General features: G+C 62.7%; 2 protein-coding genes across 2 annotated transcripts in view; one reads left to right on the forward strand and one right to left on the reverse strand.

Annotated features, from left to right (window-relative positions):
• Positions 1-26342, forward strand: part of LOC116225614 (dedicator of cytokinesis protein 2-like) — a 52692-nt gene that overhangs the window by 24662 nt on the left and 1688 nt on the right. Inside the window, exons 29-48 of the mRNA XM_031588056.2 lie at positions 18730-18828; positions 18997-19091; positions 19340-19418; positions 19514-19614; positions 19768-19826; positions 20240-20388; positions 21468-21553; positions 21918-22074; positions 22242-22282; positions 22514-22604; positions 22686-22805; positions 23241-23330; positions 23467-23571; positions 24313-24454; positions 24588-24669; positions 24759-24843; positions 25041-25127; positions 25678-25854; positions 25970-26053; positions 26136-26273. Of these exons, the coding sequence (XP_031443916.2) occupies positions 18730-18828; positions 18997-19091; positions 19340-19418; positions 19514-19614; positions 19768-19826; positions 20240-20388; positions 21468-21553; positions 21918-22074; positions 22242-22282; positions 22514-22604; positions 22686-22805; positions 23241-23330; positions 23467-23571; positions 24313-24454; positions 24588-24669; positions 24759-24843; positions 25041-25127; positions 25678-25854; positions 25970-26053; positions 26136-26273 (2067 nt within the window). The remainder of the gene's footprint in view (positions 1-18729; positions 18829-18996; positions 19092-19339; positions 19419-19513; positions 19615-19767; positions 19827-20239; positions 20389-21467; positions 21554-21917; positions 22075-22241; positions 22283-22513; positions 22605-22685; positions 22806-23240; positions 23331-23466; positions 23572-24312; positions 24455-24587; positions 24670-24758; positions 24844-25040; positions 25128-25677; positions 25855-25969; positions 26054-26135; positions 26274-26342) is intronic.
• On the reverse strand, positions 1868-16609 carry LOC116225616 (uncharacterized). The gene is made up of 4 exons (XM_031588058.2): positions 16409-16609; positions 6859-8556; positions 4145-4219; positions 1868-2223 (listed from the first exon to the last, which is right to left on the reverse strand). Exons 2-4 carry the CDS (start codon positions 8235-8237, stop codon positions 2043-2045), a joined length of 1635 nt encoding a protein of 544 aa, XP_031443918.1. The 5' UTR covers positions 8238-8556; positions 16409-16609; the 3' UTR covers positions 1868-2042.

Raw genomic sequence — 26342 nt, forward strand, 5'->3', positions numbered from 1 at the left:
CGGAAAACAGTGATCGGACCCAACAAACGTTCCTCATTTTACACATGGGAGGAGCGTGCTGGGATGCTCACCTCGTGCTGAGCTGTTGGCAGGCTGCAGCACGGCTGAGGCTCTGCGCAGAGCAGCTGCACCGGGTGCAGTGGTTTCATCATGCAGGAGGAGGAAATGTGCTCTGTGCAAGTGTGGCCAACCAGGCCGTGTGGAGCAGGCCAGGCATGTGGCTCTGGGCTGTGTGGGGCAAAGGGATGGGTCTGGTGGCATTTGGGGTGCAGTGCTGTGGGGAACTGCCATGCTGTGTCATACCGTGCCGTGTCGTGCCATGCCGTGCCGTGCCATGCACCGTGCCCAGGGAGGTTTTCTGGGGCAAACCTGTAGTTCTGCCATCCCGTGCTTGGCTCTCATTCATAAATACGTAGCTAAACCAAGGTGCTATAGGCAGGATGGGACCTTCCTTCTCACTGGCCACGCTGCTGCTACTGGCAGAGGAGTGCTGGCATGCTGCTTCAGGAGCTATTCCAGACAGCATCTCTGTGCTCATGGAGTGGCCCCATTGCTGAGATGGTGGAGGGTGCTGTCGCTCCTATATATCTGGCTGCAAGTAGCTCTGTGCTGGGCTGTATTGGGGTGTGCTGGACTGTGCCAGACTGTGCTGGACTGTGCTGGGGCTGTGTTGGGCTGTATAAGGCTGTGCCAGACTGTGCCAGCAGTTGCTGGTTGTGATTCAGGTGGATTCAGGCAGGCGATGCGTGCCGGGTTGGGTTTGGTATCATCTCGCTTTTAGCCTTTGTTCTCAGAATGCATGATTCAGTGCCAGAGGAAGTGAGAGCAAAAAAAGATCTGTTTGAAGCTACCTACGGGGCTGTGACAGAGATAACGAGCAGCGCTGGCTGCCGGAGCACGGCCTGATGCGCAACGCAAGGAGATGGAGAGCAGAGCTTTGGCTGAGCCTCACTTTCTCTGTGCGATCCTCTTCCCCCGCTCTGGCCCTGCTGTGCTCCAGAAATGCTGTCTGGCAGCTTTCTCACCTTAGTTCATCCCTTTCATGGTGCTGTCACAGTCCCAGGCTTTCACCCCACTGCTTGCAGCCCCCAGCCCGAGCTGCTGCTGCTGCTGACCACTCTGATCCAGAGCCATCGTTACATCGATGCTGAGTTGCTCCTTTTGCAGGTTGGAATATTTGAGCTGCTGAATTCTGCCCCCATGTAATCAGCTGGTGCATCCTTCAGCGGGGGCCTGGCCAGACACAGAGCAGGAGGGGGTCAGCTCCTGCCCTGAGCTGTGCAGGGAGGGGAAGCTCCATCCCATGCAGCTGCAGGGACGGCCAGGATGCACGGTGACCCCAGTACACAATGGCCTCAGTGGACAGAAAGCAGCTCGGGGAGGGGAGGTGGTCTCACACTGCATCAGGAGAGGCTCAGGTTGGATCTTAGGAATAATTTCTCCTCCTGCAGAGCAGTTGGGTACCAGCATGGGCTGCCAAGGGAGTGAGGGTCACCATCCCCAGAGGTGTTCAGAACCACAGAGATGTGGCACTGGGGGACACGGTCAGTGGGCACAGTGGGGTGGGGCCGGGCATCTTGGAGAGCTTCTCCAACCCCGGCGACTGATTCTATGAGAGCTGCAGCACTCCTGGGTCCCAGTCTGCCCGCGCCGGAGCTCCTCTCTCCTGCCCTTCTCCACCCTGGCAATGGGCGCAGGGCTCTCATAGTGCTCCCACTGTACAGTGGGGTCTCCCAGGACCTGCTGGAGCCACGGGGCTGCTTGTGGCCAGGATGGGATCCCAGCACCGATGTGGAGCTGAGGGCAGCTTCAGCTGCATCCAGAACAGAAGCGCACAGCCAGGAGAGGGTGTAACAAAAATAGCGTCTCCCTGGAATTTATTGGTTTCTCCATCAATACAGCCGCTGCTCCCACCCCCCTCTTATTTACACGGGTTCTTCAGTATGTTAAACGGAACGGTTAAAAATATAAAAGCTGGTGCTACCCAAACCCTAACGTCAGAGGGAGGGAGAGGAGGCAGGAGCCGGTGTCAGTGCTGGGGCTCACAGGAACCAGAAGCACTTGCGCCGGGATTTCTTGGCGTCCAGCTTCGCAGGGGGTGAAGGCTCCCGCCGGGCGGGGGGGACGGGTCCCGGTGTGGGGCTGCTGTGTGCTGCGTCGCCCTCCATGTGGCTCAGCACCCGCTGGAAGCGGCCCTCCTGCTGCCGAAAGTCGTGCTCCACGCTGCGGGGAGAAGGGGCGGCGTCACGGCGCTGCGGCGGGGGCTCAGCTCAGCCTGCAGCCGCTGCCCCCCACTGCCTGCATGCAGCGCGGCTGTGAGTGGGGTGGGGGGCCGGACCCGGGGCCGGGGGGCGGCTATCATATCGTATAGAATCATATCCTGCCCACACATGGCAGCGCGCTGCACCCAGAGCACATAGGGACCCTCAGTTTGGAGGGACAGACAGACAGCCCTGACCCAATGGCGCTCCCCCCTTCATTCCTAGCGTCGAAGCTGCTCTCGGAGCTGCCCTGCTTTTCCCCCGGCTGTGGCTCCCTGTCCTTTTCCTACTGTTCCATCCCCTCACCCAAGCTCCGTTGCCTTAAACACCAAATACACCAAATCCCTCCTGCAGAGCTGAGCCGCTGCATGGATCCTCCCCGAGTGCCCGGAGCTCATCCGCTGCACCCTGGGCTGGTGGCATTTTGGCACCGGGTAGTTTGGTTTTGTGCAGCGGGGGTTGAGTCCCAGAGGTAGGAGTGCAGCAGCACAGAGCTGAGGGGCGATGCTGTGCCCGTTCCAGGAGGGGAAAGGGCTGGCCGTGTGCCCCGGGGGTCGCTGGGGGTCTGCTGCAGTAGAACGCTCTGAGTATTGACCTGGCCGGGGTGGGAGCCAGGCCCCTGCCCTAGCTGGGGAACAGCGGGATGCAGTGCAGGAGCTGGGATCTTTGAGACCCCTGAGAGTCCCTGGAAAGGGGCTGTGCAAAGCCCTGCGGTTACAGACCCCCACTGCCCTCGCGTCCCTGAGCACGGTGCAGCCACAGCACAAGGAGCCGGGGTGAGAGTCTGAAACCAATCCTGATGCAAGGCACGGGGGCACCGTTGGTCCGGGTAGGGAAGGAGGGGCCGCATCACCCACCAGCACCACCAGCTCTCCTGCACGTCCCCGGAGCCCCCCGCTGTCCCCGCAGCAGGCAGGGCACGGGAGGCCACGTGCTGCGGTGCTCCCTCACCCGGAAAGCACTTCCATCTCCGAGCAGCCACCTCCCATCAGATCAGCGAGGTGCTGCTGCCGACACCGCACGTGGCTCTGACAGCCGTGCAGCACCCCGTGTCACCACGCATCACGAGGGCAGCGTTATCCCCAGCTACCTCTAACAGAAAGGGTGAGCTCGGACAGACGGCCGAGTGCCGGGCAGCACGGGGAGCCGCTCACGGCGCAGCCGCTGCCCCTGCAGCCCCTTCCCGCTGTGCTCTCTGACCACCCGTCCCCGTTCTGCCCCCCCGACCGCCGCCGTCCCCCACAGCCGCGTGCACCCCTCGCACAGCAGCCGGCACAGCCCCGTGGAGCTGCCCCCGTCTCGCCGCCCCCCGCTCCGCTCCCACCGTGTCCCACCGGAGCCTTTCCCGTCACGTGGAGGCAGCGGAGCCCGGCGGGAGCCCTGAGCAGGACCCACCTCCCCAGCAGTGCCATCTCTCCCAGCCGCAGTGCCGCATGGAGACAGCCTCGTCAGACCCAATTAGCGCTGACGGCCCCCACGAGCCATCGCGGGGAGTCGGCTCTGGGCTCGGGTGGCAACGAGCCGCCGACGAGAGGCAGCCCCAGCAGGGCCCGGTTGTGCGAGGGGACGGAGCGCGGGGGGGGCGCGGAGCTGGGGCACCTCCTGCCCCGATGCGCCCGAGAAGCGCGCGCCCTCCGCCCATGGCGCTGCTCAGGGCCGGCTCTGCGCGCATCACCGCTAACAGCGAGCACAGGAGCCGGCGGGGCTCCTGGATCACCCTGCACTGGGACAGCGTGGGGGCCCTGCTGGCACTGTACCACTGTGCTGCGCCCCGTCCTCGGGCTCAGGGAGGCATTTCTGCTATGAACAGGGAGCACGGCGCCGAGCGACGGGGGAGGAAGCGTGTGCAGGAACGTCCCCAGGGCGGCAGCGCTGCCCCGTACCTGTAGATGATGCAGGCGCAGTCCCGGCACGTCCCGCAGTTGGCGATGTCCTGCCCCGTCCGGTACGAGTGCCGCCTGCAATAGAGCAGCAGTGCAGTGAGCCAGAGATCCGGACCCAGGGCCCTCCTCTGCACCGGCACCGCGGCCAGGGGCCAGGGATGCAGCTCTGCTCCCAGCCCCGCTCCCCGATCCCAGCTCTTCCCCCCTCCTCCCCATGCAGTGCCCTTTGGAGCCGTGCTGAGCGCGGTGAGCACATTTCTCACTCGGTCGCTAACCAGACGAGCACGGCAGAAGCCCCAGATTCTTTGCATGCCATCAGCCTCGTCTCATCACCACCCCAGAGCCGCACCTCGTGCCCAGGGCACGACACCCCAGACACGGCACGATGGGGGGAGTGGATCACGGGCTGTGTGGGGTCTGTGCAGGAGCACTGCAGCGCCCAGTGGTGCCCAACAGATGGGCAGAGGGAGAGGTGCCAGCCTAATCACCAGCCTACGCTGGATTTATCTTTTTTTTTTTTTTTTTTTTTGATGTTTTTGTACCAAATCATCCTCCTCCTCCAGGGAAGGTGCATGGCACTGAAATAAAGCAGAGCTGGCTGATGAGCCCCAAAGGTCAGCTCAGCCCCAGAGCCATCCTCCTCCCAGATCTCTGCAGATGCTCTGCTGGTGCTGAGCGCTCGCCCCATGCGGCCCCACGCAGCACCAGGCTGATGGTTGCTGTCAGAGCTCAGAGCTCCATGGGCAGCGCCTCGGGCACTGTGGGGAAAGTGCCCCAATAAAAGCGTTTGGGCCCCCAGCAGATGCCCTCTCCCCATCTCTCCTGGCCCTCAGGCAGCCAAGAAAACACCCCCTGTCCCACAAACCTGTCACATTTCCCTGCTTAAACTATTTCCCTGTTTCTTGACCTTGATCACGGTTGTTCTCAGCTCGCAGAAACTGGGTCTTGTAGTGTACCAAATTATACCTTACAATTGGGATTATGCTGGCACATAAATTAGATCATGATACCTTTTATATACATACATTAAAAGCACATAAATATGTGTGTGCACACCCAGTGCTGTATAAGTGGCACTGTGGGGGAAGTAGGGATGCTGTGGGACACTGCAGGGCTGGTGGCACCTCCAGTGTGTGCAGCCTTAGGGCCACCCCACAGCTGTGACACCAGCAACGGGGCTGGGCTGTTCCACAGAGGAAGGACACTGGGATCACCCTTTATGGGATTTCCTACTCCTCTCCTTATATCTCTGGGCTTCTTGTTTGCTCATTTGCCTGTGGCAGTCTATGGAGCTGAGATCTTAATTAAGCTGCCCACGGTGAAGCTCCATCAGCTTCAGCAGGCAAACTCATCCCGGCAGCAGGAGTGCAGCAGCCCTTCCGATGGGCTCTGCTCTGCGCTTCACAGCCAGGCATGGCACTGCATGGCTGAGGGCAGTGATGGCAGGGAGTTGCACTGTGGAGGGGGGCACTGCCAGCCCACGTCCTGTGCGCATCACACAGGGCAGTGGACCCTCAGCAGCCCTGAAAGGTGAGGGCCAGGTGGATGCTGTGCTGGAGAAGGGGCTCAGCACCGTGCCCTGCTTCTGTGCTCACTAATGCTTCTGTGGGATCCTCCATTAGCCCTGCCTGGAAGGAGGCACTTAGCAGCAGTTTAATTTGGTTAAACAATTAAGCACGCGCTCAGGCAGGAGGGCCAGGACTCAAGCAGGTGCCCATCTGGTAGGGCAGAGCTCACCACGGGTGCCACCCGAGCACGGTGCCAGACACAACGTGTGAGTGGTGCTGTGCGCACACCCGGCTCAGCGCCTGCAGCACCAACAGCTCTGCCAGTGTGAGGACAAACTAACAAGCTGCCAAGCTAATGAGCTGCCCCATCACAGTGCCCCAGGCTGTTCCCACACAGTGTGGCTGCAATGCCACCTGCAGCTGGCGCGGGTGGTGGTCCCCATCAGCACCGTCACCACTGCTCTCGGGCCACATTAGACACAGGCAGTTCATTGACCAGTCATGTGTGCCAAACCCTGCCCAGCCCCACCGACCCTGCCAAGTCCTGCCCAACCATGACAAACCCTGCCCAACCATGACAAATCATGCCAACTCCTTCCAAGCCCTGCCAAACCGTGACCCCTGGGCAGTCCTCCCAGCATAGGTGCCCATGCAAAGGCTCTGCTTCACTGATAGCTGAGCCAGGGAAATTCTCACAGGCCATTAAAGGGGACATCCTGAGCCATGGCCAGGGCAAACCAGACGGGCTGTGGGGCCTCTCCTATGGTGCACACATGGCAGCTCAGGGACCAACCCCTGGATACAGCCCTACGCTTCCCATGGTGAGAGCAGGCATGAGGAGCAGTGCATGCCTCGTGCAGGAGGGCAGGCACAGCAGGGGCTGTGCACAGGACATCTGCAGCAGCAGAGCCCATAGCTGGAGCACACAGTTCCAGGTCTCTGCTCTCACTGACCGATGGGCACAGAAGAACCAAGGGGGTCCCTGCTCCCCTCGTCCCCTGGCTGGCACAGGAGGAACAAGCCAAGGGTTGGCAGGCCACTACCCCAAGTCACTGTGCCAAGCAGATCAGGATGGCAGCTCTGAGCTGCTTGGAGGGAAGCATGTCCGGAAGGTGACATGGCTCCCACCCTTGGCGTGGCCACCCCTGTCCATCACCAGACCCCCACAGAGCCAAAACCCCCCTGGATGCCGCCCCATCTACTCACCCGTCCCGCTGGGCCTCCTTCTTCTCCAGGTCCTGGATGACGTCCAGCAACACGCGGATGGTTTGCTGGCTGGTCTCCAGCACTCCTTCCAGGGACTGCAGCTGGGACTGCAGGTCCCCCTGTGCCCCCTGTCCCTGAGATGTGTGGCCATGCTCATCCCCCGCCGTGGCTCCCGGCGTCCCCTTGGCTGCCACCACCATCTGCAGCAGGTCCTGCACGTGGCGTAGCGTCTCCGATTGCTGGGTGCTGAGGCAGGGCTGCCCATGCTGGGGGGGCTCCGGCGTGCGCCCACCGGGCTGCACCACTGTGCTGACGCCGTGTGGGGGTCCCTTGTGCCTCTCCGGAGCTGCCTGCTCGTGGCCGGGCTCGGCAGCCCGCAGCTGGCTACAGATATCCTGCGTGTCCGGATGGCCGGGTGCAGCTGGTGTGGTCTCCAGTGCAGCGGTGGCAGAGCTGTGCCAGCCCGGCGCTGGGGTGCAGCAGGGCCTCCCCCAGGGCGAGCCGCAGAGCCGGTGCCGGGGTGGCGAGGGGTCGCGGGGGGGGTTGCCCTGAGCTGGCTGGTGGAGGAGGGGCGGCTGGCGGTGCCCGCGGGGCAGGCTGTGCTCCGAGTCGCTGCGGCCGAGCACCCACAGCTCAGAGGAAGGCTGAGACTGGGCGCAGGGCACGGAGGCCGGACGTTGCGGGGGCCCCCGCCCACCTCTGGGGGTCCCGCCGGGCCGGGCGCAGGGCTCGGCGGAGCAGCTCCTGGCCGAGGGGGTGCAGCTGGCAGCGGGGCACCCGGCCGTGCCCGGGTGTGGGGGGCGGGGATCCCTGGGCGGTGGCGGCGGCACGCGGCACGCTGCGGGGTGCGGGGCGAGGGAGGGGGCGCGCTCGGCTGCGGGCGTCTGCGGGGGAACGGCCCGCGTCGAGGCGGTGGGCGCAGCTCCCCCCGGGCAGCGGGCGCTCCCCAGGGCGGCGAGCAGCCCCGTGTCCACGGCCACATCGCAGACGCTCCTGCTGTGGGGCCGAGGGGCCGGGAAGGGCTTCTGCAGGCTGGGGGAGGTTTGGATGGCAGCGCTGGCGCACGACTTCCCGGGCATGGGCAGCGTCAGCGAGCACGGCTGGGCCTGGGGCCAGCTGCGCCGCGAGGCACAGAGAGCCGCCGGCTCAGGGGGGGCCCTGGGGGGCGGCGAGGCACGTGGGGTGTTGGGGCCGGGGGCGGGCGCTGGGGGGGAGCTGCCCTCCACCAGGTCCTTGAAGCGCACCTGCTGCGTGCGGTTGCGCCGGCGCTGCAGGCGGCTCTCGATGTCAGGCGAGTCGCGGTTGAGCAGCACCGAGCGCACCGTCATGGCTTTCTCCTGGCCGCCCTCGCCGGAGGGCACGGGATCCCGGCTGAGCATGGCTCACAGCCCCGCCGCCGCGGCCCCTGCGCCGTGCCCGTCCCCGGAGCTGCCCGGGGCGGCGGGCGGCCTCATCCCGCACCGCCGCGCAGAGGGGATGCCGCGCAGGAGGCGGGCGCGGGGCTGCAGGGCATGCTGCCCACCTCCCGCACCTACAGCCTCCGGCACGCGGGCGGCCCGAGCGCCCTGCCCAGCATCGTGCCTCCCCGCTGGCAGCCCATGATCCCGCCGACGTCCGCTGCGCTCAGAGCTCTCTGCGCTGAGCTCCGCGGAGCTCCGGATGCCGTCCGGCCCCGTGCATGGCTCCCGGCTCCCTGACCTGCGGGGACAGAGAGAGGCGGGTGACCCGGCCCTGCCCCCACCGTTCCTGTAGTCCGGGATGTCTCCCGCTGCCCCGCGGAGCTCCCGGCCCCCGTGCATCCTCCCGCCCTCCATCCCGCGTGGCCATCACCAAACGCAAAGAGACAAGCTTTGATCTCTGGCACTGCCTCCTCAGCACAAAGGGAGAAGGGAAAAAAAGAAACCCCTTTAGCATAAACACGTTACAAGTTCACAGCTCAAATCAAGCAGAAGCAGCCGTTAAAAATAGCTCTGCCTTGCTGGGACTCGGTACCTCGTGTTTGGAGGGTGTGGGGAGCACAGCGGGATGGGACAGGCACAGCAGGATGGGACGGGCACAGCCCTGGGGCACGGGGAGCTCAGACGTGGGGACGGGTGGACTCCATCCCTATCCTGCCATCAATGGCACACAGATATGCATGGCTCCCCTCCCCGAGCAGGGAGGGCACAGCTCCTTCCCAGCCCCGCCCCAGCTGTGCCCCCACACCAGCACTGAGCCCCCGCACCCATCCGGCTCTCCTGCCCATACTAATTACCCACCACTGCCTGGCCCGTTGCCCTGCTGGGGCACACAGCGCCCCGTGGCACCATGCAGTGCCTGCATTCTGCACCTGGCACCCACCCGCCACAGCCAGCAGAGCCCTGAGCCCCACAGAGGCCCACAGGGACGGTTGCTTTGCCCTGCAGCCCTCCTGCCTTCCTGCACTTTCGTGCCTGGTTCTCACTGTACCAGAGCAGCTGTCTCAGCACTGTGGCCCAGAGTCCCTGTGTGCCGGTCATGAGCTGATGGTGCCGGCTTCCATGCCTGTCCTGGGACCCAGCAGGAGCTCAGTGAGCACCCAGCTGTGCCAAAGCAGTGCAGGTGCCACACACTGCACATCTCTGCTGCCCCTCGCCCAGTGCTGTCAGGATGCTGCTCCATGCACCGCTGCCTCCCAGCTGTGCCAGCACCGGAGGTGTTTGTGAGGCAGGAGGTGATGGGGCATCTCGTTGGTATGGACAGGCTGAGCTGGGGAGTGGGATCACTGCCACATGGGGCTGGCGTGTGGCAGGGAGGAGCGGACCCGTGCTCACTGCTGGTCTGGGTGGCTGACCGGGATGGGGCAGACCTGCTGGGACCACAGGACCCGCTCCAGCCCCACGGTGTAGGAGTGGTGTCCAGCGACAGCCGTGCCGGTGCACTGCCACTGAGTGCATCTCCTGTATGGACACGTGGGCACATCCCTGTGCTGCACTGACCTCCTGCCCGCGGGCCGGCTCCAGCACAGCCTGGGGAGCGCCCCCAGAGAACGGAGTGCCAGGACGCTGTCAGGAACTCCCACAGCCCAGCACAGGGCGAGAGCACCGTGGACACGACCCGGGCACTGTGGGCACACATGGCCCTGCAAACCCACGGTGTGGGCCACAGAACAACCCCAGCACGCTCCACTGCCCACGCAGCCAACGCGGTGCTGTCAGTCAGCAGCGCTCTGCCGAGGCACCCTGCGCCTCCGAACCGAGCACCGCTGGAGATCTGAGGCACGGCACAAGGACAAAGAGAAAGCCAATAAATTATACATGCGCTGACTGCATTTGGAGAACAGTTCTGAGGCTGTCAGACACCAAAAGCTTGGACCCTCCCGCTCGTCCTTCTGCATATGCATTACGGTACGGCCAGGTTTAGTGCTGTGCTCAGGCGCTGCTCCTGGCACTCCTGCATCTCCCACTGCTAATAATGAATCCTGATGGGGGCTGAACCAGGACCACGCGACCAAGCACTGCTGCATCTCACGCACCCCCTGTACCAGAGCTGAATATGAAGGAAACATCTCTGCTGACAGATCCAGCTGGAAGCACAGCTCCAGGGACATTTTGGATGCGGAGAAAAGGCCACTGGGAGAGGCTGTGCAGGAAGCACAGGCACCCAGCGCTCAGCACATCGGGGCTCTCCAGCTGCTCTCTTCCAGCATGTTTGCAGAGAGGTGGTGCTCAGGCCCACGCACACCGATGCACTGTATCCCACCCACCTTCCTGTGCCCACAGCTCCTGCACCAAGGCACCCTATGAAAGACCAGAGCTCCCAGACTGAGGGCACAGGAGAAGAAGTGTCCCTTGTTAATGTCACCCTCCCCAGAGCAAGGCACAGATGGCTCTGCTCCTTGCTGAACAACACGGTGAAGCCTTTCTGGGGTCCTAAAACCACAGCAGCCCCTTCGGGGATGAGCCCAGGGCTGCAGCTGTTCCAGCTGTTCCTCTCTGCAGGAGGATGGCCAGGACCACGGGAATGGGCAGATGGGAGGGGACAGCTGAAGGATGAGAGTTGCACGATGGCTGAGCTGTCCTCAGGCACCCTGTGCCTGCAGCCCTCCAACAGTCCCTGCTCCAGAGCAAGCCTGGGGGCTGCTCACGCCATCATCCCAACCTCATGCCCAGCACACACAGACACACTGGTGTTAAACCCTCGGGCTGCACAGTGCCCAAGGCCGCAGCAGGAGGCAGAGAGGACTGAGCCATCCCAGTGCCCTGCTTCTGTCCGTGCACTGTAGGCACGGTGCACGAGGGGCTGGGAGTCCCTGTGCCCAGCTGTGCCAGCAGAGCCGTGTTGAGGAGGGCAGGCTGGCTCTGCCCACCCTGCCTGCTTGTCCAACCAGACCAATGTGCACAAACGTGGAGCAACCACTCCTGGAGGTGAGGCACCACCAGAGCCACGGGCACCGCTGTGCAGTGGAGCAACCCAGCAGGGAAGCCTCAGTGCCACAGTGCCTTCTCCTCTCCCAGATCCGCGTGTGATGGTGGCATCCAGACCTCAGGAGAGCTGTGGGACGATGCACTGGAGGCGGAGGGGCGCAGGGACCACCAGCACAGCACCACCGAGGGCAGCAGTGGGACGAGCTCAGAGCCTGAGTAACAACAGCTGAAGGACAGCAGCGCACACCAGCCGTGCCAGCCTGCACGGGGCTCTGGGAAACACGGCTCATCAAACCCATTTGCTGTCTGTTTTGATGAGATTCCCCGTTTGGTCAACGAAGGTAAAAGCCTTCTTAGATCTCTGTAAGGCATTTGACATTTTCATGGAGAAACCAAAAAGATATGAAAGCAATGTGCCACGCATTAAATGGATTAAAGCCAGGCCAACCAGCATGTCTCAAGACATAACCATCCAGCACCCAGCACCAAAGAGCCGTGCTGCTGGCCAGGTCCTGCAGAGGGGCATTGAGCCCCGCAGTAATGCTGGAGTCAGTGACCTCGAAGAGGAAAAGCCAGCACTGGCAGTATTTGTGGATGATGTGGAGACTGAGAGAAGGATAAGGAATGAGAATGACAAATACGGTGTCATGTGGGCATCAAGGAAAGAGCACTGCAAGAAAGCAGTCTCAGCGGTGGGAAGCGGCTCTGCTCTGCAGCCACGCAGATAAGCGCAACAGAACAGTGCCTGAGAGCCAGAGGTCATCGCTTCCAGATGGGGAAGGGCCTTCCTGAAAGGTGAGGCCATCGGTGCCAGAGCAACTTGGACAAGATTCAGGTGGTGATGGATGCTCTCCTGACAATTATTTAAGGTCTGAGTGTTTTCCTCCTCTTGTTCAATTACAAGCAGTAGATCATATCAAGTGATTTATGGACAAAATCAGATGACGCCACCACAATGCAGTAAATGACAGGAGCACCTCAGCGTGGGCTCTCTGGCTGCACAGGATGCTCGGGGCAGTGGAGATGGGTGTCCCATGGGCTGATTGGCACCTGGAGCCATGGAGGCATTGGGGTCCCCATCTCCTGGCCACCACCACCACCACCAAACTGCAGTGCTGGATCCCACCCTGCAGTCACAGTGCCCAGCACACCGTGGATCCCTGCTGCCTGGTGCCACCCCGCCCGGCACACTGTGGGTCCCAGCTCTAGGCTCCTCGGACAGGACACCAAGGACAGGACACCCTGCCAGCCCTGCTGGGGGCCCTTCTGCACCCATCCTCCACCTCCTCCTCCTGGCGACGTCTGTGGAAGAAGGAAAACCAGAGCAGACACATAAATCTTCTCCTCAAGACGCAGGAAGCCAGGAGATTAGATTTATGAGAGAGGAAATCATCTACTTCTGGAGCTGCAGAGGAGAGCAGCTAATTACCCGCCCCTACTACGGGGTGCGATGGCTCCTCCTGGGACAGAGCCTTTGCTGCCCCTGAGCTCAGACATGGCATGAAGTGCTGTGGCAGTGGGAGGCAGCGGGGTGAGGTGTGTGCTCACAGCCGATGGCCGGGCAGCAGCCAGGTGCACAGCGCAGCAGTCAGCAGCAGGACTTCATCCCAACTTGGCTCCAAGAGGACTTGGTGTGTTTGTGCTCAGCATGGAGCATCCACGGGGCTCGAGGGTGGATGACGGCGCGTTGGTCAGCAATGCCAGCACGCAGCTCCTCACAGAGGCAGTGCCAGCACGAAGCCAGCACGTGCCCTGCCCTCACAGCTGCTCTTGGAGGCCCTTCCATCACCCCACGTTTGGAGGCATGCAGACCTCCTGGTTTCCTGCAGGCACCTCATCACGGCCACTTTATCTCCCCCATCTGTGCCTAGGCCAGTGCTGTGCCTTCTCTCGAGCAGCTCTGCTCCCCCTCAGCACAGAGCCCTCGTGTGCCACATCCCACCGCTCTGTGCTGGTGGTTCCCAGGTCCCAGCAGCACCCGTCGCTCCCATTGCCCCATACCTGCAGCGTTCACAGCACCGCCTGACACAGTGCTCCTGCAGCTCCGTGGCCCAACCAAAACCCTGTCAGTCTGAGGATGGCCGCAGAGCGCTGTGATGGAGCCATGCACACTGACAGCCAACGCCATGCGGGTGCTGTGGAGGAGCCCCACCAGCACAGCAGCCCCTTTTTGGCTGCAGGTGCCTGGTGGAAGTGGCAGCTCGCATGAGCCGAGTGATCTGCGTGCATCCATCTTTATTTAGGTCACTGGCTGAAGGGCCCTGCAGGAAAATGAGTCACATCCCAGCCCCGGGGCCAGGAGAAGGCAGGTGCTCCCTGTGCCCCAATGCCAACTGCAGGGTCCTGCAGCCTGTGCCCAGAGATGGGAATCCAACGACCACGGAAGAGGCAACGATGTCCTCCCGGCACCTCTTGTCATCGCACCATCACATCCTTTCTTTCAACCTCATGTGCATGGGTGCAGTTGGACGGGGACTCGATGTGGCTTGGAGGTGCAGCAACATACGAAGCCTTTGCAGGAGGCTTTCAGGAGCCCACAGGGGCCAAATCGTTCTCTGTCTCCAAGGCTAACACAGCCGTCGTGGCAGCAGTGCCGGTGCCTTCGCTGGGATTGCCTTCACTCCCACCTCTTTGCAGTGCAGAGGAGCGCACTGTCACCATTTCAGATGAGACATGTGGAGGCAGTGACCTGCCCAGAGGAGCATAGAGGAGCACAGACCGCACAGACAGCGTGTGTGGAGCAGGGAGAGGGGAGGAGGTGGCTTCCCATCCCAAGGCTGTGCTTTATGAGAGCATCGCTGCAGCACTGCTCGGCTGCCTCTCGTGGGGGGCATGAAAGAACAACGGATGGTGTGGCTGCTGCCTTCCCAGCACATGGTGTGGGCAATATGATGTTCCTCCAGTCTCAGACACAGCCCTTGCAGGTACAGGAATGTGGGGAATCACCTGATGTGAGACCTGGCCGGAGATCCTGCAGGCTGGGCTGGCTCTGCCCCGAAGTAATTACAGGACAAATGAAATAGGACATGGCCTGAAGGCTCGTGGTCATGGGAGGCTCAGTGCATTACAAGGCATCTCACAGCTTTCATGGAGGGAAGCATTGCCCCTCACAGCGCCAGGATGGGGCTGCATCTGGAGCCACAGCATCACCAGCAGCCTGCAGGCTGGGGAGCCCCGCAGCTCCTCTGCACACCAGGATGTTTTCAGACAGCTTCAAGCTGCCTGCAGAGCACATTTCTGGAAGAAGCTGGAAAGGTTCTGCCGCCCAGCATTCGCAGGCAGATGATGGTCACAATGCTGTGCTTTGTGTGTGCCTGTCCAGGGGGGCTCAGCCCCCTGGGGGGCTGCACGGCCCCATTGCAGCCCCGAGCACACAGCCCTGCATGGAGCAGTGCCCCATCCCAATGCCACACACACACTGCAGCCCCAAGAGCAGCCACTGCTGTGCGGGCAGTGGGAGCTCAGGCTGCTGCGGCTGCAGCTCCCATCACCGGTGCGGAGAACGTTGTCTCAGAATACAAATTCCTGCCTTTAAGTGGATTCCCATTGCCATCCAGCAGGAACCCCCCCCCTGTATCTTTATGTGCCTTAGACAACACTCGCTGCCAGGGGAATTTGGGAATTAGTGAGTGTCTTTCTGCGCCACGTGCCTCAGTTTCCCCACCCACAATACAGCCAGGATGATTTGGATCACAGCTATAAGCACACGAGCCGCACACCGTCCAGAAGCACTGGTTTCGACTGAAGCATTGTTACTGCAGATGGAAATGAACCCACTCATTATTTGTGGCCTCTGAGCACTACCATACTATTAAGCAATTATAATAATTATAATTCATCAAGAAGATAACCTCTGTCTAAAGGAATTCCCGTATTTAAACCTGTTCTGCTGCTCCACATGCACTGGATGGATTCAGAGTGCAGCAGACACGACCCCCACCAGGAGCTGAGCGGGACCACCGGGCTGTGCCCGCTGCTGCCTGGAGCCGCCTGCTGGGCTCACAGGGATGCAGGCAGTGCACAGCTTGCACCCAGCATTCCCAGTGGCCAGGAGGGCCCATCCCTGCAGGCCAGCAGAGCGGAGGGCCGTGGGCTGACACACCACTCTCTGCCCCGCCACGAGCACGCAGCCACTCACCACCCCCGTGCGGGCACAGCTGCACGGCCGGCTCTCAGCCATCGCCCTGCGCATCCGCCTGCGCTCTGACCGAAACGACGGCTCCGTGCGGACCCTCCTGCTGACCCCCGCGTCCCTGCGAGGGGCTGCAGCCCCCGCTGCGGGAGGAGGGGAGCCGAGCAGCCCCGGAGCGCGGTGCCCTCACGTCTCACCCCGCCCGGCTGCTCACGCGAAGGCCTTGAGCTGAGCGCACGGCGCCGGGAGCTGCCGGGAGCAACGTGGGCTGCATCCCTCCCTCTGGCGCCGGCGGCCGTCCCCGCGTCAGCGCGGCGTGCGGTACCCGAAGTGACAGCCCCGGCATCGCGTGTGCGCGTGTCAAACACAGCCCGGCTCCGCTGACGGACGTGTCTGCTAACGAGGGGCAGCAGCGAGGCGGGCGCTGCCGGAGCCCTCCCTGCCCGTGTGCCCCCCGGGACCGTTCTGCCAGCGGCGGTGCCCCGCGCTCCGGACGGCAGCGAGGAGGGGCTGCGGCGCGGGGCAGAGCCCGGGGGGCTCCGGCGCTTCTCACGCGGCGGATCCCAGCGCCGCGGATTCGCCTCCCCCAAGCACACTCTACCGCCTCCGGCATGGCCGTGTGCCCCCCGGCGACCCCCGCCCGGTGGCCCCGCGTCCCCCGCACTTCCTGGGGAGCTCCGGCGCGGCGGCGGAGCGGAGGAGCCCCGGGGTCCCTGACCCCAATGACACCCGGGGCTGCTCGGCGCCGAGCATCGCGCCGCTGCCTCGGGAAGAATCGGGCAACGCTGCCCGAGCACCGCAGCTCCCCCCGGGCATCCCGGCCCCGCGCCCCTCCGAGCACCGCGCATCCCGCGCCGCCCCTGGGTCCCGGTCTCGGTCCCGGCCCTGCGATTCCCGTAACGCTCCGGGGCTGCCGGCCCAGGGGTTCCCCGCACCGCCCCGGCCCCCGCGCGCTGTGGGGCCGATCCCCGCGGGGCTCAGCCCGTCCCGGCTCGGCCGCCCCTCCCCGGGCTCCGCGCTCCCAGCCCCGTACCTGGCGCTCGGCGGCGGCGGTGCAGGGCGGTGTGCGCGGAGCGCGGCCGGGGCGGAGCCGCGCGGGCTCGCCGGTACCGGGAGGAGGAGCCGGAGGGGCGGGGCGGCGACGTGCCCGCCCGCTGGCAGCAGCGGGGCTGGGAGATGCGGGGAGCCCCGCCGGACCCGCACCGAACACCGTCTGCACAGCACGCTGTCTGCCCAACCCGGGTGCGAGCAGCGCGCACCGGACGCGTCCTCGGTCCCGTCCCCGTGCGGCTCCCGCAGGTCGTGCCGCCGGACTTCGCTGTGTTGCCCCGTTACTTCCAACCTCTCGGCCCGCCCGGGAACGCAGCCCTCAGCCCGGCCCAGCCCGGCAGCACGGAGCACCGGGAGCAGCGGGTGTTTGCACCGAGCGGGGCGGAGGGGAGCAGGAGGTGGGAAAGCGCCGTCGCGGAGCGGCCAAAAGGAGCTCGGCATCCCTCGGCCACCACAAAGCCTCTCCTGCTCCGAGCCTGCCCAGGCTGAGCTCAGCTGCACCCGGGCTGAGCGGCAGCTCCGGGCGCTGCTGCGCTCGCGGTGGCTTTGCTGGGGAGCATTTGGGAGCTGAGTCCTTTCTGTCTGTGACCAGCGGTGGGTCTGCGGGCTGCTGCAAGGGTCAACGTGTTGTGCCGGGCTGCTGCTGGGTCCGTTCCCCATGCACACACCATCTGCCAGCTGAACATCTGTATGTGCAGCAGCATCCGGCTGTGGCTCACCAGTAATGTAATTTAAATGTAAATACAGCTTCCCCTGAACAAGGTGTAGCAGGCCGTGCAGGGAGTTCACCTGGATCTAATTCCAGCTGCTACCAGAACAGCTGCTTTCAGATGGCTGAGCTGATCTCATCACATCCTCGGCACATGCTGCCTTGCAGAGAAGTTTCCTCCTGCTCTTCCTCCTTGCTGTCATGGGGCTGTGCTGGTTTGGGCCACCCTTCTCTCCACGCTGGTGGTGGGTAACATCCACGCTGTTGGATGCATGAGAAATTCTCCCAGACCTCTATGAAGGTGTGAACTGCTGCTGCTCCCCAGTGCACAGCGCGGTCGCACAGCCCAGCACGCACTGTGGCACTGCACAAGTGGATGCTCAGGAATGTGGGTGGATTTGTGGCAACCCCTGCTTCACAGTGCTTCACTAGTGCTTGCTCTGGAGCAGGCCTTTCTGGGATGATGGCCATGCATGTCGAGCAGAGCTCATCCCCAGCTCTGCCGCCTGCCTGTGCAGCTCCACATGCAGCTGCTGTGGCCGTGCTGTGTGCTGTCCTTCAGCTTCAGGTCTGCAGCTTCACATTGATGATAATTGGACTGGCATTCACAGGGTCGTCATTCATCTGCTTCTCACGAGATCCTTGCTGAGCTGCCTTTATCCCCAGCTCCAGCTGCTCCTGTCCCAGGGCTGTCGGTAGCACTGATGTGTCCACAGGCAGCCCAGGCCCTGCCCAGCCCGCACACAGAGGTGCATCCTGGGCACCTGGGCTGCTTTATGTTTCCCCTGCTCTCCTGGTGGTCTGTGGCACCCTGCAGCCAAATGCCCTGAGCTCAGACCTGAGGCTGAGCAGTGCCTGTTGGCCGGGAGCGCCAACCCTGCAGCTCTCAGGCTTCAGATGCTCAGCGCCCATCGGGGAGTTTCCAAGAGCTTTGTCCCATCACCAAAGCTTCCTCTTAACAAGTTAATATTCAAAGCACTTCAAAGTCTGCTGCAGACTCACATTTTATGTTAGAAGCATCATCAATAATGGGCTGCGCTAACAGGCTAAAGGGGAGATGAAAGAGAGGGGTGAGCAGCAGGTGGTCACTGCTCCTCCAGCTGCTCCTCTCCTGTTCCACGAACAATGCAGACCTGAGATTAGCATAGCTGGTCCTGCTGTGCAGAATGGGAGTCCTGGTCAGCGCGCTGCGTCTGCCCTGCTTGCCTTGGTACAGAGCCACAGGCACACAGGGCAGGGCTGGAGCTGATGGCTCGGACTGGGACTCTTATTAAAGGCAGCCTGGATACATTGGCCTCCAGAAAGAAGCTGTGAGCCATTTCCATGATACACTTACAGCCACATATTACTTAAATTATCTTAAAATTCACAGGTTTTGTGCTAGCAAGTGTTGTGCTTCTGTTCATGTTCCCTGCTGCAGTGTGGTGGGTCTCACCTCTGTTCCACCCCAGAAGCAGAGAAGGAGCAGAGCACAGGCAGAGCTCAGGAGAGCTGGGGAGCAGGCAGGGCTACCAGGGCAGCAGAGCCTTGGGGGGCTGGGACACGGCCCTCCTGGTGCCAGCCCTGCAGCCCCTGACCCAGCCGCTCTCTGCCAGAGTCACTACGTGGCGTGCATGGCCGCCATCCTGAGCCAGATGGATGCAGACCATTACCACTCCTACATCCAGGCCTTCCCCTCCCGGCCTGAGCTGATGGTGAGTGCCCCCCCTGTGCAGTGAGAGCAGCCACCTGGCCCTCGTGTCACCACCCCACTGCCGGCACCTCCTGCACCCCTGGGTGCTCCCAGCCCTGGTGCTCAGCACAGCACTGCACCAGGAGGGCTCCACAGCTGTGTCCCAGCCCCTGACATCCCCTCCTCACAGGACTTCCTCATGGAGACTTTCATCCTCTTCAAGGACCTCATTGGCAAGACAGTGTACCCCCCCGACTGGATGGTGATGAACATGGTGCAGAACCGGTGAGGAGCCCCGAGCTGGGAGGGACCCAGAGTGGGGTCTGGGGCCACAGCCTGGGACACCTGGCCCCGTGTGGGCAGAGGGATGAGGGGTCGTGGGGCTGTGAGCAGGAGCACGCTGTGAGCTCCAGCCCCAGAGCCCCAGCCCTCACCTTGCCATGACGGGGGCTGCCAGCCTTGCTCCCCCTCTGCTGTGGGCTGTGGGCCGTGGGCTGGCTGTGCCCTCTGCTCAGCACCACACCATCCTGCAGGGAGTTCCTGCGTGCCATCAACCAGTTTGCCACCACCCTGACAGAGATGTTCCTGAGCAGCAGCAGCTTCGAACTGCAGGTGAGGGGACACCGGCCCGGCCCTGACAGGGTGGCAGGGATGTGCCAGACGCTGCGTCACGCTGCCTGCCATTTGTCCCTCTGTTCTCACCGCAGCTTTGGAACAACTATTTCCACCTGGCCGTGGCTTTCCTCACCCAGGACTCCCTGCAGCTGGAGAACTTCTCACAGGCCAAGCGCACTGCCATCCTGGCCAAGTGAGTGGCCCCTCTCAGCTCAGGGCTCCGGCCCCAGCCCCAGCCGTGCTTGCAGATGGGGATTCTGGGATGTGCTGTGCTGGGCTCCTGGCCTGGGAGCTGCGCCGTGGGCTGTGCCCGTGGAGTGATGCTAAACCGACACCATCCTGGCAGGTATGGGGACATGAGAGCCAAGATTGGAGCAGCCATCCGGGACATGTGGTACAACCTAGGTGAGCTGTGCTGTTACCAGCAAGGAGGAGGCTTGGAGAGTGCCTGCAGCCTGGTGTCCATCAGCACTGGCCCCAGAATGGGTGCTGGGGACTGAGAGATTACTGGTGCGGGGCACGGGAGCCTGTGGGTGTGTCCCCTGTGGGTGTGTCCCCTGTGGGTGTGTCCCCTGTGGTGTGTGCACCATGTGGTGTGTGCACCATGTGAGATGCTGTGGGATGTGCTAACCCATGGTGCTGAGCTTGCTATTCCAGCTGCAGCCTCCCCTCTGCCCAGCATGCAGCGCTGGGCATGGACTGGGGAAGCGCTGCTGAAGCTCCAAAGGGCTTGCAGACCTCTGCTGCCACCACTCCTCAGCCTCTTGCACGCATTGCTGCCTGTTCCCGTGTGTCCCAGCCTTCTCTGCTGTCCCCAGGCCACCACAAGATCGAGTTCATCCCAGGCATGGTGGGCCCCATCCTGGAGATGACCCTTGTGCCGGAGCTGGAGCTGCGCAAGTCCACCATCCCCATCTTCTTTGATATGATGCTCTGCGAGTACCAGCTGACCGCCAGCTTCAGCCGGGTGAGCACCAGCACCGGGCTGGGGAGGGAGGTGCCTGACATCTGCCTGTCATGGGGTGACCACCCCTATTGTGTGGGGGGAGGCACTCCTTCTTGTGAGAGGGACGAGGGACGGAGATGAGGGACAGTGATGAGGGATGGTGATCTGGTGAGGCCATGGAGTAGGAGGGAGTCTCGGAGCAATGCCAAGCATTTCCCAGGGACCAGCAGGCTGCACACACAGCAGATCCCAGCACTGGCTGAAAACAACAGCACAGTGATAGGGGAGAGGTCTGTACAATCGTCCTACATTGCCACTCTCTTCCCAAGCTGCTTTCCTCGTGCAAAAGGCTTTTTCACTCCATGGAAAGAAGGAGTAGAAGAAGGGCTGGGATCTCTCAGAGCCATGGGGACCCAGCTGCTGCTGGATCTTTGCCCCTTGTCCACACTGGACACTGCAGCTTAGAGGACCCAAGAGCTTTGCAGGTGGCATCTCCACACCATTCCATGCAGCCCAGGCTGGGGAGATGCTGACCATCACTCAGGGGATGTGCAGACCCAGAGGACTCAGTGTGGAGCTGAGGGGCACTGGGCATCAGACGTGGCCCAGAATCCACATGTCCTGTGCTGCACACATTGCAGGACCTGCCAGGCTTTGTGGTCCATCTGGTACACCTAGAGCACAAACCTCATGGATCCGAGCATCAGCTGGGAGGTGGGAGGGTCCCGGGCAGGCACAGGTGGCTTTAAGAGACACAGAGCACAGCCCAGTGATCCCTGGGCCAGCCGGGCTGCCTGGGCTGCAGGACACAGCCCTTCCTGCAGAAGCTGCATCAGTCATCTGGGCTGCTGGGAGATGGCAACGCAGCAGGAGCAGAACGGGGAGCTGAGGAGCAATGGGGGATGTGTCTGGGCAGGGGAATGGGAGTATCCAGGTGCTGTGGGAGGATGGTCTGCAGGAGCACAGCCCAGGCTGCTGCTGGGGCTGCCATCAGCCTTCCTGCAGTGCCTGTTGCCCTGTGTCCCACGGAACTGTGGCCATGGCAGCCTGGGGCTGAGCTCTGCACATCCTCAGCTGTGCTCACGTTCATCTCTTTGCAGTTTGAGGATGAGATCCTGCGCAAGCTAGACAGTGAGGTGGAGGGCGGCCGGGGCGACGAGCAGTACAAGCAGCTTTTTGAAAGCATGTGAGCGTGCAGTGCAACACCGTTCCCTTCCTCTGGGCATCACCCCTGCTTTGTGCCCCGCCCCTGCAGAGCCAAATCTCTGCCATCCTACTCCTTCCTGCTGTGCTCCGGCCCAGAGCACAGCTCCCGAGGGTGGGTGTGACAGGAAGGGGCTGTGCCCAGGGAGCCCTGGGTGCCCCACGCTGCCCATCACAGCCCGGTCTGTGCCTCACGCCTGCTGGAGAGCAGCACAGGGGCTGCTCTCACTGCTGGCCTGGTGCTGCTTTTTGTCCTTTGCTGGGTGATCTGGGTCCCACACCTCAGGGCAGCTGAGCTGGGTCGGTGTGGAGCCCAGCGTGCAGCCCACGGTCCCTCTGCTCCGCAGTCTGCTCAGCTGCTGCCGGGCACACCCCGAGCTGTCCCAGCCTGGGGAGAGCTTTGTGGCGTTGGTGACGGGGCTGCTGGAGCGGCTCCTCGACTACCGGGCGGTGATGAATGATGAGAACAAAACCTACAGCATGAGCTGCACTGTCAACCTCCTGGTGAGTGTCTGCACCACGTCCCCCATCTGCGGGGCCTGCAGCATCCCCACGCAGCTGCCCAGCAGCCCTGTGCCCGTGTGGGACGGGTCCTGGTGGCAGCAGGGGGATGGGGGGGGCTGCAGGATAAGCCCCTTCCTGGAGCTGCCTCAATGCTTGCTCCTCCCCAGAACTTCTACAAAGAGATCGACCGCCAGGCCATGTACATCAGGTGAGTCCTGCCTCATTGAGACCCCCGCACCGTCAGCACGCCCAGGCCGTGCTGTGGTCCCAGCCCAGCATGGGAAGGCGCCAGCACCATCCAGGAGGGTCCCCAGCCCTGAGCTGCCCCCCACCCCACCTGCTGTGACCCTGTGTGGGGCGGGGATGGGGGAGCAGACAGGGGGTATGGTGCCAGATCCCCCCTAGCACCACATCCAGCAATCCCTGCCCTGCCCCCCAGGTACCTGTACAAGCTGAAGGACCTGCACATCAGCTATGAGAACTACACAGAGGGTGCCTACACACTGCTGCTGCACGCACGGCTCCTCAAGGTGAGGCACAGCAGGGGGGAGGGGGGCACAGTGCACTCCATGGCTCAGTGTGATGCATGGCATTCCTGCTGCCCCACACAGTGGTCCGACGAGGCAAACACAGCACCCATGCAGGGCCTGCACAGCCCCAGCCTGCACACCCAGCGCCAGCTGAAGGAGGCTCTGTACAACCAGATCGTCAACTACTTTGATCAAGGCAAGGTGAGCACAGCCCCGTGCAGCACAGACCATAGGACCAGCTCCCCCCACCTCTGCCTTCCGCTCCGAGCCCCCACCTTGGCACCACTCACCATCCCCATTGCTATGATGGGGTCAGAGTTGTTCTGTGCCGGGCAGGGTGCTGAGATCCTGTGCTGAGCAGTTAATCCCTGCAGCCACTACAACTCCCAGTTGCCCGTTCTGCCCCTACTTCTGGGGAGATGCAGGGAGCTTGAACACCCCAGAGAGAGGCTGGGCTGTGGAGGCCTGGCAGGGGCTGCGTGGCTGCAGACAGTAGGCAGTGAACCCTGCTGCAGCCCTCCAAGGGCCCGTCCTGCTCCTCGCACAGGAGTGAGGCTGCAGGAGCCCTGCAGGAGGGGCAGGGTCCCCTGGAGGCACCCAGCCCCCTTCCTGCCCTGCTCACCCTGCACTGTGCAGATGTGGGAGGAGGCCATCCATATCTGCAAGGAGCTGGCAGAGCAGTACGAGAGTGAGATCTTTGACTATGAGATGCTGAGCGAGATCCTGGTGAGTGCCAGCCAGTCTGGGCTGGGTAGTGGGGCAGAGTGGGGGCTGAAGGCACTGCACGGTGCACTGTGAGCCATGGGGCAGAGCGGGGTCTGCGTGGCTCCTGCCCTTTCCAGCGTGTCACCTCCCCCTGCAGCAGCGAGAAGCCAAGTTCTATGAGAAGATCCTGAAGGTGCTGCGTCCCAGCCCAGACTACTTCGCCGTTGGCTACTACGGGCAAGGCTTCCCCACCTTCCTGCGGGTGAGAGGCTCCTGTTGCTGCCTGCAGCCCACGCTGCTCCTGTGCTGCTGTGCTGCACCCTGCGCAGCTCTGCCCGGCACCTGTGACCATCTCAGGGCAACTCCTGTGAGCGGAGCCTGTCCTTCCTCCTTGCCTGGATGGGGTCTCCATGGCCTGAGTGCTCCAGCCCTGGTGGGGAGAGTTGTTGGAGGTTGGACAGCAGGCAGGATGGGGCAGCCCTGAGGGATGGGGCAATGGGGACCTGGTAGGAACCACCCCAATCTGCCTTTGGGTGCAGCACTTATGGAAGGAAAACACAGAAACTGGTGATTCCCTATAAAAAATGATGGAGAGGATACCAGGTGGTGCTCCTGCACACAGGGATGTGGTGTCTGCAGGCCTCCTGACCCTGAGCACTGGGCTGTGCTCTACCTGCAGTGCACGGCTGCAGCTATGCTGCTCCGTGGCTGCACCGCGTCCCGCTTGGGATGCAGAGCCGGATGGATGCCGTGCCCTGCAGGAATGTGTTTGTGCTGACTGTGCTACCTATGAATGCATTTGGGAATCTCCTGGAACTTCTCTTCAGTGCCCCGCAGTTCGCTGCCCGTTAATTTATCTATCTTCCTGTTGTTGGGCTCAGGGAAGGCTTTTCCAAGGGGTTCCCCCTCAGTTGGCACCTCAGTCCGCCACGACCCCCGCGGCACGCAGAGCCCAGCGCAGGGCTCACAGCGCACTGCGATGCGCCGCCCCTTCCTCCCGCAGAACAAAGTCTTCATCTACCGCGGCAAAGAGTACGAACGCCGGGAGGACTTCGAGATGCGGCTGCTGAGCCCCTTCCCCAATGCTGAGAAGCTGCAGACAACGTCCCCGCCCGGCCCCGACATCACGGAATCCCCGGGGCAGTGTATCCTTGCAGCGTGGGGACGGGCAGGGCCGGGGGGGTTCCCTGACCCCGTGGGTCCCACACAGCAACAGCCTGGGGCCCCGCTCCCCCAGCAGCCCCGCGGTGTGTGCCCGAGGCTCCTTCACTCCCGCAGACATACAGTGCTTCACTGTGCAGCCGGTGGAGGAGTCCAGGATCCGACTCAGGGACCGCAGCATCCCGGAGCAGATCACCAAGTGTGTGCCTGCGGTGATGGGCGCACTGCTGGGTGTGGGGCTGTGTCTCCTCTGCATGCAGCCCATCCTCTGCCCTTTCCCTCTTGCAGTTTCTACAAAGCCAATCATGTCCAGAAGTTCAGCTACTCACGGCCCTTCAAGAAAGGCCCAAAGGATCCAGAGAATGAATTTGCAGTGAGTGCTGATGGGGACCCAGGGATGGGGTGGGCAGAGCTGCAGGGTCCTGTGGAGCACCGGGTCTGCAGAGGAGGGCAATGCAGAGAGACTCGTCTGGGTGCTGGGGTGGGAAAGGCAGCACTACTGCTCACGGGCAGGGGAAGTGGGATGCTGGGGTGATGGGAGCTGTGGGACTGATGGTGTCCTGCCTGCAGAACATGTGGATCGAGCGGACCACCTTCGTGACAGCCTACCCACTGCCCGGCATCCTGCGCTGGTTTGCAGTGACCTCCACCACCACGGTGAGGAGAGGGTGAGGGGGAGGGGGGCTCTGCTGGTACCCGGTCCTGGGCTGCCCCTGCCCACCCAGCAGCTATGTGTGTGGGTCCCACACCACAGTCAGAGGGGGGGTTTGGGCATAGCTGAGGGTCTGGGTGCTGCAGCAGTGCAGGAGGTGGGTGATGCACTGCTTTGGTGACAGTTGTGCTGCAGAGCACTGTACAGCAGCACTCACACACGTGCCTGCACCTGGACCATGCGTGCTGCTGCTGCACGGCTGCTCCTGCAGTGCAGTGACATTTACTTAGCTTCCCACAAGCTCTGCACTGTACTGCTGCTGTCACACAGCTGCATGAGTCTGTGGTCCCTCGTGCATGGCATTGACCTTGCAAGCAGCCCGGAGTCAGGGAGCAGAACAATACATCAACTCAGCTCCAGGCAGATGTCTCATGGGTTCAAGGGGCTCCATAGGGGTCCTGGGCACTGGGGATGGGGAGAAATCACCCACTGGCCCCAAGCAGAATGGACAGTGCTCTTTGCCAAGCAGCTGCTAACCTCCCTCCCTTGGCACAGACCACCATCTCCCCCCTGGAGAACGCCATAGAGACCATGATGAAAACAAATGAGAAGATTCTGAGTGAGATCAACCGGCACCAGAATGACCCCGGCCTGCCCATCAACCCGCTCTCCATGCTGCTCAATGGCATTGTGGACCCCGCCGTCATGGGCGGCTTCGCCAAGTACGAGATGGTGAGGAAGTGCTGCACCAGGGCTGGGACTCAGCACAGGGAGCAGACTGACGGGCAGCGCTCCTTTCCCTGCCCGATCCATGCCAGCCATCAGGGCACTGAGCAGCTCGCTGCAGGCTTTCTTCCAGGAGCCGTACCTGGAGGAGCACCCCGAGGACCGGGGCAACATCGAGAGGCTGAAGGACCTGATTGCCTGGCAGGTACTGCTCCCAGCCCCGTGGGGAGCCCCTGACCCCTGCAGCCCATGGAGAGCCTGGGCAGCTCCATCCCGCCCTCCTGCAGATCCCACTACTGTCAGAGGGAATCCGGATCCACGGACAGAAGGTGACGGAGGATCTGCGGCCCTTCCATGAGCGCATGGAGCAGTGCTTTGTGCAGCTGCGGGCCAAGGTGGAGAGCCAGTATGGGGTGCGGGAGATGGTGAGTACTGAGTCAGGAGCAGGGCAGGTCAGTGCGTGTGGGAGCTCAGGGTCCCTGCTTGACCCTGCT

This window comes from Phasianus colchicus, chromosome 4 (assembly GCF_987193195.1).
Source record: "Phasianus colchicus chromosome 4, bPhaCol1.hap1.1, whole genome shotgun sequence".
Classification (NCBI taxonomy): domain Eukaryota; kingdom Metazoa; phylum Chordata; class Aves; order Galliformes; family Phasianidae; genus Phasianus; species Phasianus colchicus.